General features: G+C 32.7%; 1 protein-coding gene across 1 annotated transcript; it reads right to left on the bottom strand.

Annotated features, from left to right (window-relative positions):
- Positions 1 to 9,372: 9,372 nt before the first annotated feature.
- Positions 9,373 to 18,069, bottom strand: LOC123660276 (cytochrome P450 4C1-like). Its single transcript, XM_045595370.1, has 10 exons — positions 17,849 to 18,069; positions 15,995 to 16,084; positions 15,811 to 15,921; positions 14,376 to 14,561; positions 13,708 to 13,904; positions 13,322 to 13,376; positions 12,865 to 13,042; positions 11,040 to 11,191; positions 10,488 to 10,670; positions 9,373 to 9,725 (listed from the first exon to the last, which is right to left on the bottom strand). The coding sequence occupies exons 1-10, from the start codon at positions 18,006 to 18,008 to the stop codon at positions 9,574 to 9,576; spliced, it is 1,464 nt and encodes a 487-aa protein (XP_045451326.1). The 5' UTR covers positions 18,009 to 18,069; the 3' UTR covers positions 9,373 to 9,573.
- Positions 18,070 to 21,538: the final 3,469 nt, after the last annotated feature.

Below are 21,538 nucleotides of genomic sequence, written 5' to 3'. Positions count from 1 at the left end.
TACGAATAGCGGAATGCTACCGAATTTTAGACAGCCAACGAACCAAGCCAGCCATGTTTATTTCCATAGATTATATTGTAATCAAAGAGTATATAAGTTTGAAATTGGTTTGAAATCAAGTAATCAACAATCATCAACAATAAACAGAATACAGATTAAATGATTGGTATTTAAGTAAAATAAAATTGAAAATGACAAATGTGACGAATTATCATTGTTACTTCTACTTGTTTTTACCAAGCTGTATACACAGTATGTATTTATTTTACTTAATATTTTTTTAAATAAAATACAATGGTACATTCCGAAGCACGGCTTGAAATACCGTTATTTGTCTGGGCAGACATAACGCTATTTATGCATAGAGCAACACGGAGGGGAGTGGCCATTGCGCTTGTTACCGATACAAAACTTTCTGTCATTTTTTGCGGGGGGAAATTACACACATGCACACTTTATCTAATTCGCACACAAAAATAATCGTCTGTCACTACGAAACTCACACATACTAAATTAAAATCACACTTACATTTTTCACACACACATAGATACATTCTATGTCATTACAGTATAATGACACGCCGCAACTACACTGAAAAGTTGCTAACAGCCGTGGTTGTAACAACTGTCGATATGCATTATCGATAAATTCAACTACTCGGTTAGGGAAATAATGTTTTTAAAGTGATACAAAGGTAGGATATTATTATAAAAATAGACTTAATTTATTATATACTACAAATTAAACATCTTCATGTAAAATAAACGATTATAAAGAGTAAAGATTTGATTGTTTGTTGTTAGCATTGAATAGGCTCCGAAACTATTGGACCGATTCAAAAAATTATTTCATCGTTGAGAAGCTACACTATCCTTGAGCGACATAGGTTATACTATATTTTTAAAAATATTAGGGATCTTTACTAAAACTCCAATAATGTAACCCAAGGGATAAAAAAATAACCTAAAAAATTCCTTACATTGCGTGCGCTGCAAAAACTAATGATAATAGAAATACAAAATGTAGTAAGACTTTGTAGAATACATCATTATCTACATTAATTGTATTTGCTCGGAAACGAAAAAAAAAAACTGACTTCAATTACATCAACAAGTAATACAATATATGTAATATATACGCGTTATCAAAGGTTACTCAAAAAGTTGTTATCAGATCTCGATGAAATTTGAACGCGACCACATGATAAACATCAGCTTTCAATTAAATTAAAAATCATCAAAACCGGTCCACCCAATCAAAAGTTCTGAAGTAACATACATAAAAAATACAGTCGAATTGAGAACCTCCTCCCTTTTTGGAAGTCGGTTAAAAAGTGTCGCGACAGCATATGTCTAACTTTTATAATTATGTCACAATACGTTTGGTGCAACGTTGTTGTGCCAAACAATGGCAATCTACAATAAACGATTTAAAGTTAACCCGCATTTTGTGGAGTTGATGATATACACGTTGATGTCAACGAATTGGGAATAGGGAGCGTAGCACTAATGGCATCATAAGATGATAGCTAGTCATCTGCTAGATTACATGATTTGTTGATGACTCTGAAAGAATGGACATTGTTAATTTTCAAAGTTGATAAATCTAAGCTTCATTTCACTTCTATGACTAAGGAACCATATCTTGATTACCTTGTACTTGAGACAAAAAAAAAACTTACGGGACAAAAACAGTGTGGCGTTAGTGTTGGTTTGGTGCCCTCGACTAATCTTTCTATTGTTCGCCAACACTTGAAAGTTAGTGGTATTGATATGATCTGAACAAATTACACTATTTTTTGTGGGCGTCCAGGTTAATCTGTTATTACAATTTTTTTCCATGTATCCCTTAATTTGGATTTTCAGAAAACCTGCCAAATTTTTATATAAAACATTATGGTCGAAGATCACATTAAGTAATTCTAATAAAATGTATTAATACTCGTAATACGCGTATTATATTTAATTTAATGCAATTTTATTATACAACAATGTTTATTAAAAAAAGCTAGCAATATTATATTTTAAATAAATCAAAGTCTCAAAAATGTCTGTCACCTCTTTTGCCTTTGCCGTTTTTATCGATAACTATCTACAGGCAAACCGGTAACAACACTATCGCTCGGCGACAGTGACTTCTCGGAAATAGACTCCGATCAGTCGCTCGACCGATCCGCATATTGTATGAGGGCGAGCGGCCTATGTTGGTAAACAAATCGAGTCAACACGACCGATAATATTTGTAATTTTTAAGTTTAAAAAAGGTTTAAAAGTAGTATACAAGTAATAATGTGATTAAAAAATACTTACGTATGAAAGGTAACGCCATGTTTTAGTAAATTGGACGTGCCAGATCTTTTTTTGAAGCAAAAAACAGAACAATTTAGCATTTTTTGAAGGACGTTGATTCAATCGCGCAACTAGATTTAGTCTAGTGATCAGTGCGTCTGCAACTAGTTTTATTGTATGCATATGGCCATTTGGCCTTATACCTTGACAGAGGGGAACGCCTGTACATGGCTACTCCCCTCCGTGTTGCTCTTTGTATTTATGGAATAATGATACCTTAAATTATAACGATATTTTAAGCCATTATACCGGTATTTTTATATTATATTTAACGTCATATGTCTATACCGTTACCGTTAATTGCCGTCGTTACCTATAAAGATAGGTTTGACTAGCCCTATGGCGCAGTTTGTTGTGCTCTGCTTTCTGTTGCGCGGCTTGTGGGTTTGATTTCCATGTAAATCTAGGTGTTATATGTGTATTTATATATTTATTTATGTATGTATTATTTCTATGTAAATTTATCAAAAAAAAAAAAAATAGTTTTAACAGTCGTTTGTTACCTACAACACAAATATTAAGTTGCTTATCGTAGGAACAGACGACCGTTTGTGTGTTATAAGATATTTATTTATTTATTTAAAGGTAACGAAATTATTACGCTCGTACTACGTATGAAAGAGACACATAAAACTCGTCATTTATGACCGTTTTTATTGGTTTCAAAATTATTACCAAATGCGCCTTGCTTTTTTAGTGTACATATTTGTGTTCTGTTTTGGAAAATAATGATAGAATATAAAATAAGCTAGTCAAACTTTTCCTTAAGACAAAAGGGTTTTTAAAAACTACTTATATTGAAACTTAAGAAATAAAATAAGAAACACGTTGCCGATTTGGAGGCTGGTATATTTCTCATTTTATCTCATTCGAACTTAGACCATTTTTACTTAAGAACGAAGACGGCACTTAAGAATGAAATCAAAAAGTTGCATTTTTCCTAGTATTATCAAAAATATTCAAAACCAGCACGTACAGATTTATGCACAAACCCACACTAGTACACCTTCGTCTTACATGCACACACCTACATGAACACACATTCACCTTTACATATGCACACACCTCTAACTACAATGGATGAGATTGAACATAACCGTTTACTTTTCTTTTACTTTTTTTTAGTTTTTGTTACTTTTTTAACATAGTACCTCATTATGTATTTCATAATAATTAATTTGTTTAAATCTGTGTGATCTTATTTTGGCCATATTCATACTTTATATTATAACATACCATTGTATCATAACGCTGTTGGTTTGCCTAATAAAATAAATAAATAAATAAATACCCGTGTGAATAATTCGCACTAAATAAGTAAAATAATTGTCAATAATGTTGACGTTGTTTCAAAATTAAGCCGTCATATATATGTATAATTTTAATAATTAATTAATCTACAAAAACAAAAGCAATAAATTTTTTTGTTGTTGATGCCGGTATAGCAAGCATTTATCTATAAAATGATATATAATTTATGTGGAGTAACTGTGAGTTTTTTTCTAAAAAGGGAGGCAAAAATCTTAACCTTAGCGTATTACTTAATATATACAGTCCTTAATACAAATAGCTCAGCTACCTAGTTAGGAGAATGAGAGATCATACAGAAAAATATCTTTCAAACTACACCTAGAAATTAATTATTCCTTTTTTTTGTTACTTGGAACTTTTAAGGTAAATATAAATAAATACTTGTAGCAAAAATACTTTGCCGCTCTTATCAATCCCCTCAACGGCCACGCATCATAATGCGATACAGCCGTACAGGGATTCCCGTACTCTCTTAAGATGGCGGGTGTAAGTCAATTTTTTGTTGATTTTTTTTTTGTTTGTTAAATTTTCAAAAATTGACTCGTTTTCACTAAATATTGATTTTTTCCCTTTTTTTAAATACTTTATGACTATTTATTCATTGTTCGTTAAAAAAAACATTAATTTGTTCTTCTTTATAATATGCTGTAATTTAATAATAAACTTTTTTAACCGACTTCAAAAAAAGGAGGAGGTTACTCAATTCGACCGTATATATATTTTTTTTTATGTATGTTCGGAGATAACTTCTTCGTTTATGAACCGATTTTGATAATTCTTTTTTTATATATTATAGTTTGGTACCATGATAAGGAAATCAGGATCTGATGATGGGATCCCAGAGAAATCGAGGGAAACTTTCAAAAATCGTAAGGGTGACTAGTAAATTTAATCATGTTTTCATTAAGCACTATAAACTACTACTATTTAATAAAGGTCTGGAGTCGATCTGATGATGGAGAAGAAAGATAGTCGAGAGAACTCTTCAACAATTTATAGCAATTACCTGCTTTTTGAACTTAATTCGTTTCTATTCATGAGAACTTTGCACCTGTATGAGTTATAAGTGCCATTACAGTCTGATGATGGAGACAAAAGTTAGTCGAGGGAACTCTTTAACGATTTATAGCAAATACCTGCTTTTTGAACTTAATTCGTTTCTATTGATGAGAACTTTGCATATATATAAGTTATAAGTGCCATTACAGTCTGATGATGGAGACTAAAGTTAGTCGAGGGAACTCTTTAACGATTTATAGCAATTACCTGCTGTTTGAACTTAATTCGTTTCTATTTATGAGAACTTTGCATATATATGAGCTATAAGTGCCATTTCAGTCTGATGATGGAGACGAAAGATAGTCGAAGGTACTCTTCAACGACTTATAGCAATTACCTGTTGTTTGAACTTAATTCGTTTCTATTGATGAGAACTTTGCACCTATATGAGTTACAAGTGCCATTAAAGTCTGATGATGGAGACGAAAGATAGTCGAGGGAACTTTTCAACGATTTATAGCAATTACCTGCTGTGTGATCATCTATGTCGCAGGACCAGGTTTGATGATGGAGCCCATAAAAACTCGAGGGAATTTCTCAACAATTTACAGCAGTTACCTTTTGCTGTTTGAAGACCGCTTTGATATAATGGTGCATGTGCTGTGTCGGCGGCGCCTAAACACCGACGGTCGCGGGTTCTATTCCAGCTCGGAGTGGATATTTATGTTTATATAAATATTTATTTTTGGTCTAGTTGTTAATCCTTGTGGTTCTCCCAACCTAGCCTCGGAGAACTCGCTAAGCTGTCAGTCCCGGTTGTTATTACGTACACCTGATAGCGAACTTTACTCATAGTATATCGACACGTTAGCGCAGCGGTCACAGCACCGGCTGTTGCGCTGGCGTTAGTGGGTTCAATCCCCGCGCACGACAGACATTTGTATTGGCCATATAGATGTTTGTCATGATCTGGGTATTTGTGCTTGTGTATTGTGTATGTTTCCGAATCCCCGACATAAGAGAAAAAGCATCCTTGTTAGGTCTACCCATCACTAAAAATTGTAAAATAAAATAATTTTAACGAAAAAAACCGACTTCAAAAAGGAAACTAGTAAATACTACAACAACCTGGCTACAATAACAAATACAAACAACACACACACACAACAAACAAGTAGAAAAAATATTATTAGATATGTCAAAACAATAACAGAATAATAACAATATTCAACCTAATAGTCAATGAAACAAATTATGAAAGAAAACTGAATACAACTTATGAGTAGATACTAGAGTAGTTATTGTTTTACTTAGCACCGACTTCAAAATTATAAAATATTTATTTAATCATTTCTGATTAACTAAATCAAAATACGAATTACTTTGTACTAAGTAAATTTATTTTTCACTTTTTAGTTTCCTTTTTGAAGTCGGTTTTTTTTTTGTTAAAAATTATTTTATTCTACGCTAATTAATTTTCACTGCGCATGCGCAAAGTGTTGTGTGCGATAGATATCACAAAAAAAAAAAAAAATTGGGTTGAAACTTTTAGTCAATAGTCAAGTGGTTTTCCTCATATCTAGCAAGTAGGCAATACAAATTGGGCGGTATATTATCCCCGTTATTTTTTAAACAACATACCTTTCTAAATATTTACTGACATTCGAGGCTAGGGATTGGAATGATTCACTCGCTGTTAAGAGCCATTTCACAATTTTACGCTCTGCAAGTTTAGGTAAATTTGGTCGCATCGCGCGGACCGTACGAGCCGCGCGATCTTTGTGCTAGTAAGTATAGTGTGACAACCAAAATACCATCTTGATCATTTTCTAATGTAGAATAAAAATTAATAACTATGGTATAAAATGTTTTTTACATAAATAATTTGTTAAAAATTTCAAGTATGTTATATAAGAACAGTCAATAAATCTATAATATAAAAATGAATCGCTGAATGTGTTGCTAAGCGCAAAACTCGAGAACGGTTGGACCGATTTCGCTAATTCTTTTTTTTAAATATTCCTTGAAGTACGAGGATGGTTTTTACGGAGAGAAAAATTCTAAAAAAAAAAATAATAATAAATTTCATGAAAAAGTCTAAAAACAACACTTTTCTATACTCCCATACAAAAGATTTGTGATAATACTTAAAAGTCACTGTTAGGCGATACGAAGTTCGCCGGGTCAGCTAGTTTAAAATAAAAATAAAAAAATCATTTTTAGGAAACAATTTTTTTTAAATTGATTTAGTTTTTTCAGTTTACGAATGAATCTAATATTTACGATATGAATAAAATAGCATTTTATTATGCCCCAGAAAATCTGTGTGTGAATGTGAGTTGCATAGTTTTGGATGAAAGTAAACCAACAAATGTTGGCGGTTTTTTTTAACCGACTTCAAAAAAAGGAGAAGGTTCTCAATTCGACTGTATTTTTTTTATGTATGTTACTTCAGAACTTTTGACTGGACCGGACTGATTTCGAAAAAAAATTTTTGAATCGAAAGGTGGTGTGTGTCATTTGGTCCCATTTAAATTTATTTGAGATCTAACAACTACTTTTCGAGTTGTATCTAATAATGCGTTTTTACTTGACGCTTTTTTCGTCGACCTACGTTGTATTATACCGACACCACATTTTTTTATTTTATTTTTTTGATAACGCGTATTTACTTGAGTATTTTTTCGTCTACCTACGTTGGATTACTTGTCGATGTAATTGAAGTTGGTTTTTTTTCGTTTGCGAGCAAATACAATTATTTAACGCAATGACACCGACAAACATATTGATTAACAAATAACAAGACAAACAGATTGAAATGCCTATTTGTATTTATCGATTAATAGAGATACGAATGGATTAAAAATTTGTTCTAGTATTCAACAAAATTATATTCCACATATTACGATATTTTTTTTAACGGTTTCAACGTAGAGGTTATTGAAAAGTAGGACTTCAAAGTATACATTGCGACTGTTTACCCAGGGAGGAGGCTGATGAAAAGGTTAATAATTTTATACACATAATATAAATCAAAATTCTGATCTGACTATCTTACTACAACAAAGGTTGCTCTATTATATTTCAAGGATATATAAATTACATTATTGCATCCAACACAGATTAACGACGTCAAAATATTACAATTTCGCGGATTGTTACCGATTTTTGTGAAATGGCTCTTAATTCACACAAGAACATTCACTTATTTCAAAGTAAATAAATGAAATATACACAATTATTTGTAGAAGAGATGTTTTATTAACATTAATTTGCTGTATTTGTTATATGTTTAATTAGTCAGTATAAAGAAAAATGTTTTAATTAGTGTTCATTTTGTCTCGATAAATCTTGGTATATATACTTCCTGTCTCTAATGTCGGATTTTGCCGTCAGTGATGTTGTACATGAATGGAATTTTCTTAAAGTAATATTAGTAATTCATCTTGATTCGGACACTGTTTAGAACTTCTAATTGAAAGACCAAATTGTATTATATTGCAAATGATTGGTTCATTAACTATTTAGCCAGTATTAACAATTTTTTTTTTTTTTTAAATAAAATACATGGTATATAATATGGTCGTAAATTAACGACTCTGGCGAAATGGGCACGAAAATATTAGTCGAATTAAACCGAGGTAAGCGGTTAAAGGGTTAATAATAATTATGTAAATCACGATTTGATGCATATACATAACTGTGTACAACATGTGTGTTAACTTAGTACAAGAAGAAAAAAACAAATATGAATACAAACTTTTAGCAAAAAGTAAAAATAACATTAAACAAACATGGAGTAATCTAAAATCAATCTGTGGTCTAAACAAAAGTGAAAATGAAACTAATCAGTTACTAAAACTAAAGGCAAATACTATTGAATCTTTGGATGCGGTGAACAATTATTTCAGCACTGTTGGTGATCGTTTGGCAAAGACAATTTTGGATGGATTGAATGTGATGGAAGCTTACTTGAGTAACAATATAAAGCTTAGTTATTCGAATCCACCAGCACATTCATTGTTTTTTCAACCAACGGCTGAGAATGAAGTTGCCGTACTCATAAATTCATTAAAGCCAGTCAAACTGTAGGATATGATAATATATATATATATATATATATATATATATATATATATATATATATATATATATATATATGTATAATCTATGTTAATGAATCTGTGTCTTGTCCCCTCTGTTCAGTGAGTTAACTCGATCCCAAGACGTTAGTCGTAGGGCTGGCAGAGGCGACATACAGATGCAGTACGCACGCGCACGCACGCAGGCACACACACACACTCACTCACGCTCACTTGCAGCAGGCATACATCACCAATCATCAACACTACTACTTTAGACGTCGGGGTATAAACTACAGTGTATAAATATATTATTTATTATTATATACAATGACACTGATGTACACACGTATGTGCATACGCGCACAGTCACACGCACACACACACACACAAACCATTTGTTGCCTTAGTTCTTGTATGTTCCAATCAAATAAACTTTTTTTTAAATTATAAACTAAATGCATTGTTTTTGTTTAAACTAACGGAATCGTATTAAGCTAATGGAAGGGACTGGACCCTACGACACAGGGAATCCTAGTGTGGGGACCAGAGACATACTGTTCTTTTTGTGATTAAATATAACTGATGTAATATGTGTTAATGTTATGTAGTAACGTTTGAAGAAATAAAGATTTATTTATTTATTTATTTATTTATTATTTATAACTAGTAATTACATCATAGTAGTGTTGCTGTTGATGCCGCCAACTGCAAAGAGTTTGTTATACATAGTCCTCGCAACTTAATTCACATTCATTCTTTACTGTGAACATGATGTGAAAAAAAAAAACTTTTGTTAATATTTTAATATTTATGTAAACAATAAACTTAACTATTGACGTTTTTCTATTGAAATAAAGTGGCCTGACACAGGAAACAATAATATTTCGATTTTTAAACGGTCGCATTCATGAGATTTAATTTTGTAGTTCCTTAAAATATTTGCTAGTATGCTTTTCATTGTTAACATTCCAAAATGACGTCCTGAAAAGAAAAAAAAATACATTATTTCTTAAATAATTAGGTATATATCTTAATGCGTTAAGGCTTAAGATGTTTGCCTTCCTTTTTAGAAAAAACCTTACAATTACTCCACATAAATTATATATAATTTTATAGATACTTGCTCTGACGGCATCAACAAACTAAAAAATTGAAAATTTTAATTTATCATTACCTTTATTTTTGTTAATTAATTAATAAAAAATTATATATATGACGGCTTTAATTTTGATACGTTTTCAAGACTGACAGTTGGTAACTTTTTTACTTATTTAGTGCGAATTATTCGCAAGGAGCAAGGAGCTTTGCTAGTATCATAATAAGTATATATATATAAATAGATTCATTATTAAGTTTAATATCCTGAGTAACATTTATTTTGTGGTATACCACGACAGTGATAAGGCATGTTTTATGAGTTAAGATAAAACTGGAATTGATGATTGTATCGTTTTGCTCTAGTAAAGCCACCACCCAGTAAAGGCATAATATGTTTTTTTTTTTTTTTGTGATAAACGATATTGAACATTGTTTCGAAACAATTTTAATCTTTTCGTTACATAACAATTTATTTTTTCGCCATGATATCATTTTAACTACCTTAGTTATATTCCTACTTGGTACAAGAAATAATGAGTCAAACATTGTAAATGTCATGTAACTAAAAAAGAGGACACAAGTGATCTTTAAAATTATAAACCAATGGTTTAAAAATATACTTATACAATAACGAGTTTTCTTTACCTATGCAATTTCGTGTACCATAACTAAAAGGTATGTAGGCGCAAGGATGTCTGGTAGCACTGACTTCTGGAAGAAATCTGTCAGGATTGAATTCGTTTGCATCTGGTCCCCAAATTTGCTTGGATCGGTGAATTACAAATGGTAAAATAGCACAACCAACACCGGCTGGTACGGTACATGTAGCTGTTCAAAAACAAAGTTAAGTAATTAAAGAATCGTCATATTATAGTAATATTATTTTTTTACTTTTTTTTTTTTAATTATTAAGTAATTAATTCAGCCTGGATTATCCCACTGCTGGGCATAGACGTCTTTCTCCGTGTGAGAGAAGGGTCAGAGCTTACTCTAGCGATAAATTCCGTATATTAAATATGCATCCCCAGCGGGAATCGAACAAACAACCGCCTTAAACACCGGCGCGCCGGTGTTTATGCGCCGCACACGCACTAGTACAGCAGAGCGGTGTGTCATGAACTTTTTGTTTTTGTCAATCTTGTTGAAACCTTACTAGTGAAAACAAAAGAATGTGAATGTGAAATGTTAATTCCTTACACAGTTTTATCTCCTTCTGCGTTTCTCTACCTATGATAGGCACAACGGTATACAATCTCATTGTCTCCTTGATTACTCTCTCAAGATATTTCATTTCATTTAAATCATTTTTAGTTGGAGTTCTTTTGGAATCGCCAAAAATGTTTTTCAATCTGTAATTTTAAACATGACTAAGATAACTAAAAACTAATATATCTCATCGAGGTCTCTTAACCCTATAGAGAGCTCGCATTATGAGCATTTTGCAGCCGCGGTATAAAAGTCGCGTTATTTTTTACACATTGCATTTGTTAAGGTCAACCGTCCCAATAGCTATCTCTCCATATCTCACCTTCTTATTTTAGAAATAAGAAGAAATTAAGTTCGTGAGTGACCGCAGGAGGGAACGATTTTTGTTAGTGTGTCACGTTTGGCGCCAAATTGCTCACCACGCGACTACTCACGTAGGTAAACTTTGTGTGTTTAGTTTTTTGTGTAGTTGAAATATTATTAGGTTTCATTGCATATAATGTAATTTTATATGAATATCGTAATAAGATTGAGTTGAATTCGTTTTATGTCTTTTTAAGTAAGCAATTCATGAATTATAACAAATGAAGAAAAAAAATCCACAAATAGCTGAGTAGTTGGGATATACAGAGAAGATATAGAGAGAAGTGTGGTTTTGAAGAAGCTGATGCACAAAATTAGCAGCAAGATATATCTGAAACTGATAAGAATGTGAATATAGTGATCATAATACTGGTATGGAACAATCAGTGGTAAAATTTGATGAGGATGTGCCATCAACGTCTTGAGGCTTAGTTGAATATAACGTTTTTAATAGCCACCCCATCTTCTCAGAGGTCATCTTGAGAATATCGCAGAACGCTTTCGTCGATTCAAAATTATTTTATATCAGAAATTTATAAATAAATGCTGGTGAACAACCACAAGAAAAGTTTAGCGTTAATAACAGTCCATGCGACTTAGTGAAAAGATTATCAAAAAATATTTTGAATACTGCCAACGGAAATATAACACTGATTAATTGCTTTAACTATTAATATAAATTTATTATATAAATTTATTGCTTTTTGTACTGTGTGGCTACGGTACTAAAGAATATAGCCACCCCCTCTCTTCCCGTGGGTGTCGTAAAAGGCGACTAAGGGATAACACAGTTCCGCTACCACCTTGGAACTTAAAAAGCCGACCGGTGGCGGGATAACCATCCAACTGCTGGTTTGAAGTACACAGGCCGAAGACGGGCAGCAGCGTTCTCGGTGCGACAAAGCCAGCTCTGCGGTCACCAACCCGCCTGCCCAGCAGTGACTATGGGCGAAACACATGAGTTCGTGCTATTTTTGGCGTGAACTTGTGGAGGCCTATGTCCAGCAGTAGACTGTATAGGCTGTAATGATGAATTGCTTTAAACCAATTCCTCTAGCTGATGATCTTGTTGCAAACACGGTTATTAAATTTTGTATAGTTCGATTATATAGAAATATACACTCAGGTAGAGAAAGTATGCGCAATACACCCGACCAAGAAATAAAGAAGACCAAAAAAGTGTGAGAACTGTTTTTCTGTTATAATATATACATGTCATAGATTAGGAAAACGTTGAATTTGGTTAAAATTATGTTTATTTTTTATATAGGTTACAGCAAACATGTTGTTAAATTACTTATTTGTGAATAAAAATAATTTTGTAAATGGGCGGCGAAATGCTCCCCACGCGATCACTCACGTTATACAGAAATACGCGACTACAAGGGTTAATTATTGTAGGGTTAATTATACTAATTTATGCTTATGATCTAAGGATGATACATTCGCTTACTCTAAATAAGCCTTTTCTTGTTCTTCCTGATGGTTTCCCAGCAACATTAGAGCGTAAGATATGACAAGCGCCGTGGTATCGTTACCAGCTATAGTAATGGAGTCTATGTGTTCTCGTAGTTCTTCGTCTGTAAACTTTATGTCGCTGTCCAGTAACAGCTCTAAAAGATCTTTTCGACCTTAAAAAATATACAAAATAATCATTATCACGAAATGGTAGCCAATTGTCCTTATTTTATATAATTTATATCCAATTATACCCAATAAAATGGGTCAAATATTAAAAAATGAATATTAAAATGAATATTGTTTTCTAATGTTTACGCAAATTTAACTCATTATAATGAAACAACTTTTTCGGATTTTATCGCGGTTTATTGGTTTTTTTTTACCCAACTTCCGGTAACTAGTTAAATCAGACTTAACTAATACAATGGTAAAATAGTGTTAATACTTACCTTCTTTCGATTTTTGCCCATTTTTATTATATAACTCCTTCTTTTTCCTAATGATCTAAAACATTACATAATATTTTATCAAACAGATAAGATATTCATGAATTTTTGTCTTTTATCCATATCTTCTTCTTCATCTTTGTCTAATTGTCTATTATATAGCTAAAAACGCTAACGTAAACAATCATTTAACAACCCTATGGAAAAAATCTCATAAAAGATGGAGAAATGCAGACCAAATTCTTATACGGGGTTATGAGAGTCTATGAGATCTGGTAGATTCTTATAACTCGGTATGAGAATTTGGTCTGCATTAGTCCATGTTTTATGAGATTTTATCCATAGGGAATATCGACTCTTTCGCTATAATTAAAATAGTTTACAATTACCTCGTCTGTGAATTTATGAGTTAAAAAGATATTATCTCGTTGCAGTTTGGAATACGGCGTGAGATTGAAAAGAGCATCAGGTTGCATCCAAGCTTTAAAAATACGCATTCCAATAATTGATATTACAGTGTTACGCGCGCGTAAATAGGGAGTATCAGGATTGTGTTGTACGTCCATTTTTTCACCCATAGCTGTTTCTAAAATTATGAAGTAGTCGTTTATTAACTTATCATTATAATGAAATGTTCCTAGAGTAGTTATATTATTAGTCGCATGAAATACGACGTAATATTATTCCTAAATTTTTTATACCAAAATTTTTTTTTATATCACTAGGTCGGCAAATAAGCGTACGGCTCACCTGATGGTAAGAGATTACCGCAGCTTATAGACGCCTGCAACACCAGAAGCCCCAGGAGCAAATATTTTTGACACTTAAATATATGAAACCAAACTACAGTTTTACGCTCCGGTGGTTTTACACGTCATAATAGGTATGTACGAAAAACTTGTAAAATATGTCTAGCATGAAAACGAAAACAAGGTCTGATCATCACTTGTTCTGACAAATCTACGATGTAATGATGTATCCACTCATAAAAGTGTTGAATCAACATTAAATATTTTTCGTTTACAATTTAGCGTACTATTAAAATTTGTCAACTTACCAAACACTATATCTAACATACATGACGTAATGTATTTAAACACATCGAAGTCACCTTTGCCTAATTGTTCCTCCATGCGTTCCACCAACATCGACGCCTGCTCACCGAACACGTCAATGTAATCTTCGATGATTCGGTTGTTAAATATGGGTAACAATACTTTACGATGTACTTTCCATTGTTCCACTTAAATAGAAATAATTTAAGTTATTATTTAAAAAAAAATATTCCTACAAAAAACAACTATAGTCACCTATTGCCCTTGACTTCATTTGCGTGATTATTCTATTTAAATCGTTTTTCCCGAATAAAAAATAGTCTTGTTCTATTAGAGATTATAGTCTTGTTCTATTAGAGTTTTGGCATAACACTAAAAATCGAAATAGTCTCATTAGATGTAATAGAATATAAGCTGATGCCCGGGACGATTCAATATCTGTATTTTTACTTTAAGCATTTGTGAATTTAGAACCTACACTTATAGGTATCACAGAGCAGCTAACAATTATCCATCCCTTTTTTTCTGAAGTGTTTTTATGTGAAGACACATATATAAGAGCGTTGGCGCAGCGGCTACAGAACTGGCTGTTGCGCTTATGGGCACGGGATCGATCTCCGCACATGATGATGTTTGTCGTGGTCTGGAAGTTTGTGCTTGTATATTTTGTATGTTTCCGAATCACTGACATAGGAGAAAATTCTACAGGGGTCGTTGAGTGTGGGGTGTTGATTTTATTTTTTTAATAAATAATAATAAGACGAAATTTATTTACAGCCGACTGTTACCAATAACCCAAGTTGGTTATCTTAAGTAGAGGCGACAGTGTGTTTAAGATATTTATGTATTTATTTTATATTATACCTATTTTATAACTAGAAAAACATAAATTAAGAGAATTGCTGAAAAATAATCTATTCAAAATTCAAAGCATCGCTACAAAGCGTTTAATTAGGAATTTCAATTGATTAAAAAAAGACCGAGATTATATTAGACTGAGATTACTCATTACATTAGTAGCTCCGAATAAGAATAACATTTTTTTTTCTGCAGAATCTATATTTTGAATCTATGGTACAAAATAACTATAAAATTTAATTTTGTTTGTTCGCAAAAAAATCCAACTTTAATTACTTTTTTTTGAAAAAGAAACAAGCGATAAAAAATAATAATAATAACAAAAAAAGCGTTATTAGATATAGCTCGAAAAGTATTTGTCAGATCTCGATTAAACTTAAATTGTACAACATTAATAATCATCATTAATAATCATTAAATTTAACATAATTTTATTAAAACCACTACCTTTTGATTAAAAAAAGAATCATCGAAATCATCGTAAAAAGTTCTAAGGTAACATATATTGATACATAAAAAATACAGTCAAATTGAGAACCTTCTCATTTTTTTAAAGTCGGTTAATAAAGATAAACTTACCTGGCGCCACAAAAAGTCCATTTCCTAGCCATACTTTTAGAAATCGATAGGACGAGTCCTTTTCAAGGCAATTCTCTAAGACCTTTTGAATATCCTCAGGCTTTAATGGTACTGAAATAGGATAGATAAATGTTAAAATATATACCTATGGAAAGAAAAAAAAAACATCTAAAACTATTCTTACCAACATATAAAACTGATCCAATCCAAACTTTGCTTATTCCACCTGAACTTTCAATTAAACGTGAAAGTTGCCGAATATTATTTAAAACCTCTGTAAATATATCATATGCGATGATTAATCACCTATACTACCTTCTTATCACTTTAGCCTATCGCAGTCCACTGCTGATATCGAGCTCCACAAGCTCGCGCCAAAAATGACGTGAACTCATGTGTGTTGCCCAAAGTCACCACGCTGGGCAGGTTGGTTGGTAACCGCAGGGCCGGTTTGGTCGCACCGAAGACGCTGCTGCCCGTCTTCGGCCTGTGTATTTCAAAGCCACCAGTTGTATGTTTATCCCGCCATCGGTCGGCTTTTTAAGTTCCAAGGTGGTAGTGGAACTGTGTTATCCCTTAGTCGCCTCTTATGACACTCACACGAAGAGAGAGGGAGGCTGTATCCATTACTGCCGTAGTCAAACAGCTACTAAACTGCATAGTACATACATACATATATACATTTCTTTCTCCATTTCTACATATATACTTTGGTTAGTGTACTTTCTGTGTACAATTGTACACCACACATTCACACACACACTGGTATTTCATATAAACTATATATTCATATAACTGGACCCCTTTATAGACCTGAATATGTCGCTTTTGTGATATTAGAGAACCTGCACTACGTTTTGACAGTAATAACAATTTAAGATTGTTTTAGAAGTTTTCTAAAGTGTGTGAAGTGTGCTGTGTGGCTACGGCACTAAAGAATTTAGCCACCCCCTATCTTCCCGTGGGTGTCGTAAGAGGCGACTAAGGGATAACAAGGTTCCACAACCACCTTGGAACTTAAGAAGCCGACCGATGGCGGGATAACCATCCAACTGCTGGCTTTGAAATACACAGACCGACGACGGGCAGCAGCGTCTTCAGTGCGACAAAGCCAGTACTGCGGTCACCAACCCGCCTGCCCAGCGTGGTGACTATGGGCAAAACACATGAGTTCACGTTATTTTTGACGTAAACTTGTGGAGGCCTATGTCCAGCAGTGGACTGTATAGGCTGTAATGATGATGATGATGATTAGAAGTTTTCTAACGTTTTAAAAGAATTTAAAAAACGAAAAACTACTTCAATTATATCGACAAGTAATACAACGTAGGTAAAGGAAAAAATAGTCACGTAAATATATGTTATCAAAAATTACTCAAAAAGTAGTCATCAAGACAAACATCAGCTTTCGAATAAAATAAGAATCATCATAAGAATCATTAGTTTCGATCAAAATAAGAATTATTTAGTAGATAAAAATCAATCACTAATTGTGACGCTAAGTAGTAAGCTCCTGGAAATCTTAATAAAATGGCCGAATTACAAGTTCAACAGTTCTCGTGATTTGTATTTTTTTAAACAAGGTTACCAAACCCTATAGCCATTGCCAGCGCGTTGTCGACCTTACCGCTGACCCTCCTCAGGAGCCCTGACTACCTTACTCACTACAGGAATAAAATACTATTTGAGAATAGTTTCGTTTGGCCGTGAACTTCCGTAAGGCTGAGGTGTTTCTCCAGTCGGGCTGCTACAAATTTTGACCAGGATATTTCTGCTGTATTCTTCATCAATAAATTTAGAGACAAAAAGTAAATCCGAGATATCATAAAAGCGAGTAAATCAAGGTAAATCTATGAAATGAATGTTTATTACCAAACGTCGAAATCTTTTAATTATTGTGATAAATTTATTATAATTTTCACTAAAATATAATTTTGAAAATAAAGAAAGCTTAACAACTTACAAATAATACCAAAACATTTATTGTTTATTTTTAATTAACAGTTTATTTAAAAAAATAAAATCATAACAAACTCACTTTCAGGTCCACCCATAAACCAGTGAATATGTCCGAGTATAGGAAGATATCCCGTATTTGGTAAACTATCAGATAACTCGTATAAAGGCTTACGCCCTCGCCGAAAATATAATGTGTAATATACACTCAAAAGAAACAAAAATATCACTGTAACAAACATGTTACTTAATACACACAATATATTAAAATTTATGTTATGACGATGCAAGATCTGCGAACCAACTGATAAAACCTTAAGCAGTTGTGTCGTTATATTTGCATCATGTTGAGGGCACTGCAATTTTATTAACAGTGGATAGTTTTACGAATGTATATTATTATTCATAATCAAATGAAATGAAATCAACTTAAAATATTTTTAATTTAATAGGCTTCAAAAACACTTTTGAATCGTCATTTAACAAATTAAAATTTTGAAGTGATTATTATTTTTAAATGTCAAGCTATCACCGATTCCGAATGTAGATTCTGCAGAGAAGAATAATATATAAAATGAAATTTAAAAAATTAAAAATAATATATAAAATGTGTTTTAATACGAAATTAGTAATGAAATACAGCGTCACTAAGTCCACACATCTTTATCATCTATGTAATCCTGCACCCTATATCTGTATATTAATAAGCTTCATCAATTTTTTTTTTGTACTAAACACTTTACATATTGTACTTGTTATATACTGCTTATATGTAAAACGCAAAATTGCAATAATTTTTTAAATAAAAAAACAGCTCATTTTCGATCCCGACACTTTCAAAATATGCCTTATACCTTCTTCCTGGGTCTTTCCCATTTTATTTGAGGTCGGCCCTCCGTATCATGTGCCTCCAGACAACACGATCCTGGGTCGTCTTTTTGTTGACTTGGGTTTCTTTGAGGTTCTTATTTACTACAGACATCCATGGGATTCGGGGTCATCCTCGTTCTCGGGGTTTAGTTTTGATATCCAGTACTTTTCTGGTCATGTGGTCAGATGGTCGCCTCATAATGTGTCCGTACTCCGGCGGCTCTCCTGTAGTTTTTCTGGAATAGGTCTTACTTTGATGGTTCCTCCTTATTACTATTTAAACTTACTAATTAAATTCACTTTGTTGAAGTTGTGTTTTTTTTTTTGTGAATCGCCAAAATGATTTATGTGGAAACAACTTATGAACAATGACACCAAATAGGATAATTACTATTTGTGTATTCTTTATTGCCAGGAAAACATTTGGATCTAAGAAAATTTAAATGAAATCTATAAAATACAATATTTTGCAAGAACTTAATATGAGGTCATTTCGTGATGTAACACGAAATTTACTGCTTTCTGATAATATATTATTTCTTCATGTAATCGTTCAAAATTTTATATAATTATGTATTCGTGATGTATTCAAAATTAAAACTGTTAATAAACGCGTGCCTTTTATGATATTGTCATCATTGTGAAACTGTTTTTAGTGTCCTGAGGGCTTACATAAAAGACCTGTAGCATCATAAATATATTGATATCAAGGTCAGTTTTGCATATTGTAAAGTACGCAAATACAGTTTTAGTTTTTGAAGTAAAACTTCTTTAGGCGCATGAGGGTAAAATGTATACGGATGAAACGGCAACGTTTTTGTCGATGGCGCTGGAACGGAAATCTAAAGCTTTAGATTTGTATAAATATAAACGAGACTTAAAAATTAGTTTTGCCAAAGAAGTCTCAATTATGACATGTGTCTTTTGTACGCACACACTTTTTTTTTAATATTCGTATTTTTTTTACATAGGGAAAGAGGCCTATGCCTGTCAGTGGGATGATGACATCGATCATGCAACATTTATAATCAACACTTACAAAAGATTGACCCTTTTTAGCTGCTCAATAAGTATCATATAAATATAATATCAATATATATAGTATAAGAGGAGTGTACGACAGAAACTGATGGAAATATTATACGTTTTTTTTGTTCTTTTTATTTACATGGTAGCTTTTTTTTGTAAATTTTGAATTGGCTAATCGAAATTATTAATATTATGGTGTATTTGTTTTATATCTTTTATATTTTCAAAATACCTTAATTTTTTTTTATTTCTCTCCAAATTATTTTGCATATATGTATTATTGTTATAATTATTAGTGGAAACTTGTTTGAAAAATGTGTTAATGGTATGTTGTGTATGAACGTACTATTGATTTTGTTTGTTTCCCAGTAAAAATAAAATAAAATAAAAATAAAAATAAAAAATAAAATAAAATTACAGGCTGAGTCGATCGATCGATTGATCGAATTTTGAAAATAGAACACACCATAGAATATGGGGGCAGAAGTCTTATTTATTGTTTACCGATAAGACCTTTGACCCTTCAACCTTGATAAGATTTAATTATATGATCGATTGGACCATAATTAATTTAAATTATAAGTTAGAACATTATTAAGGTTCTGTTGTCAAAGACTATACTTTTATAATAATAAACAAATGAGTATATCAGCGTGTGTGTGTCAAATTCATGGTAGTGTGTGTAATGTTTTTTTCGTTCATTTAATGTATTTTTATGCATAGTTTTAGAAAAATATTATCATTCTGCACTCCTTCTCTATATGAACTATATGTATGTGTGCGAAATTTCATACTCCGCACAATTTTCGTAAAAAAGGGTTCAAAGTTTTTGTTTCACCTATTAATATATAAATTTCATTATTATTTATTTACTGCATTAGTGCTAATGACACATTGTGTTCGCAGTACGTATATGGTGGAAAGATTCATCATTACAACCTATACAGTCCACTGCTGGACATAGGCCTCCACAAGCTTGCGCCAAAAATAGCGTGAACTTATGTGTTTTGCCCATAGCCACCACGCTGGGCAGGCGGGTTGGTGACCGCAGGGCTGGCTTTGTCGCACCGAAGACGCTGCTGCCCGTCTTCGGCCTGTGTATTTCAAAGCCAGCAGTTGGATGGTTATCCCGCCACCAGTCGGCTTTTTAAGTTCCGATGTGGTAGTGGAACTGTGTTATCCCTTAGTCGCCTCTTACGACACCCACGGGAAGAGAGGGGGTGGCTATATTCTTTAGTACCGTAGCCACACAGTACATGGTGGAAAGATTAGGTAATAAAAATCTTACTTAACGCTTCAGCCCGTAATATCCCACTGCTAGGCATAGGTTTTATCCCTATGTAGAAAAAAAAACTGAGAACAATCTACCACGCTGCTTCAATGCGGCTTGGTATACACCTATAATATATACATATTCCCTACTATGAGTAACGATCGCAATCAGGTGTACATGATAACAACCGGGACCGACGGCTTAACGTGCTCTCCTAGGCACGATGGGGACCACAAGGTCTTCACAAACACCCAGACAACGGCAAACATCTGTATGGTCCGATACAAATGTTTGTCCTGTGCGGGGATCGAACCCGCAACCGTCAGCGCAATAGCTACAAACCAGTTCTGTGACCGTTGCGCCAAAGCGTAAAAAAATGTTTTAATACATAAGTAACAATTTTTGAAAATCGTAACTTCTTCATTTTATTTGGAATAATTTGAATATTTTTCAAGCACCTAAATGTGTTTCATCATAAAGCAAGTAATATACAATTGTTAAAAGGATTCAAAATTTACAACCCACATACATTTCGAGCAGTCACATCCGAGAGCTTGTAAATCGCAATATACAAACTATTTTAGAAGTAATAACGTATAA

This window comes from Melitaea cinxia, chromosome 15, assembly GCF_905220565.1.
Source record: "Melitaea cinxia chromosome 15, ilMelCinx1.1, whole genome shotgun sequence".
Lineage (NCBI taxonomy): Eukaryota > Metazoa > Arthropoda > Insecta > Lepidoptera > Nymphalidae > Melitaea > Melitaea cinxia.
The sequence above is the reverse complement of the archived record's forward strand: the minus strand, read 5'-3'. Positions and strand labels throughout refer to the sequence as shown.

Bases quoted from the DNA above. Each gene is read 5' to 3' on its own strand.
- LOC123660276 (XM_045595370.1), bottom strand. From the start codon at position 18,008: ATGTTTGTTACAGTGATATTTTTGTTTCTTTTGAGTGTATATTACACA. The intron at 13,905-14,375 runs GTAAGTTGACAA...TCATAATTTTAG, and splicing joins TATGTTAGATATAGTGTTTG to AAACAGCTATGGGTGAAAAA. The intron at 13,377-13,707 runs GTAATTGTAAAC...GTAATGTTTTAG, and splicing joins CTCATAAATTCACAGACGAG to ATCATTAGGAAAAAGAAGGA.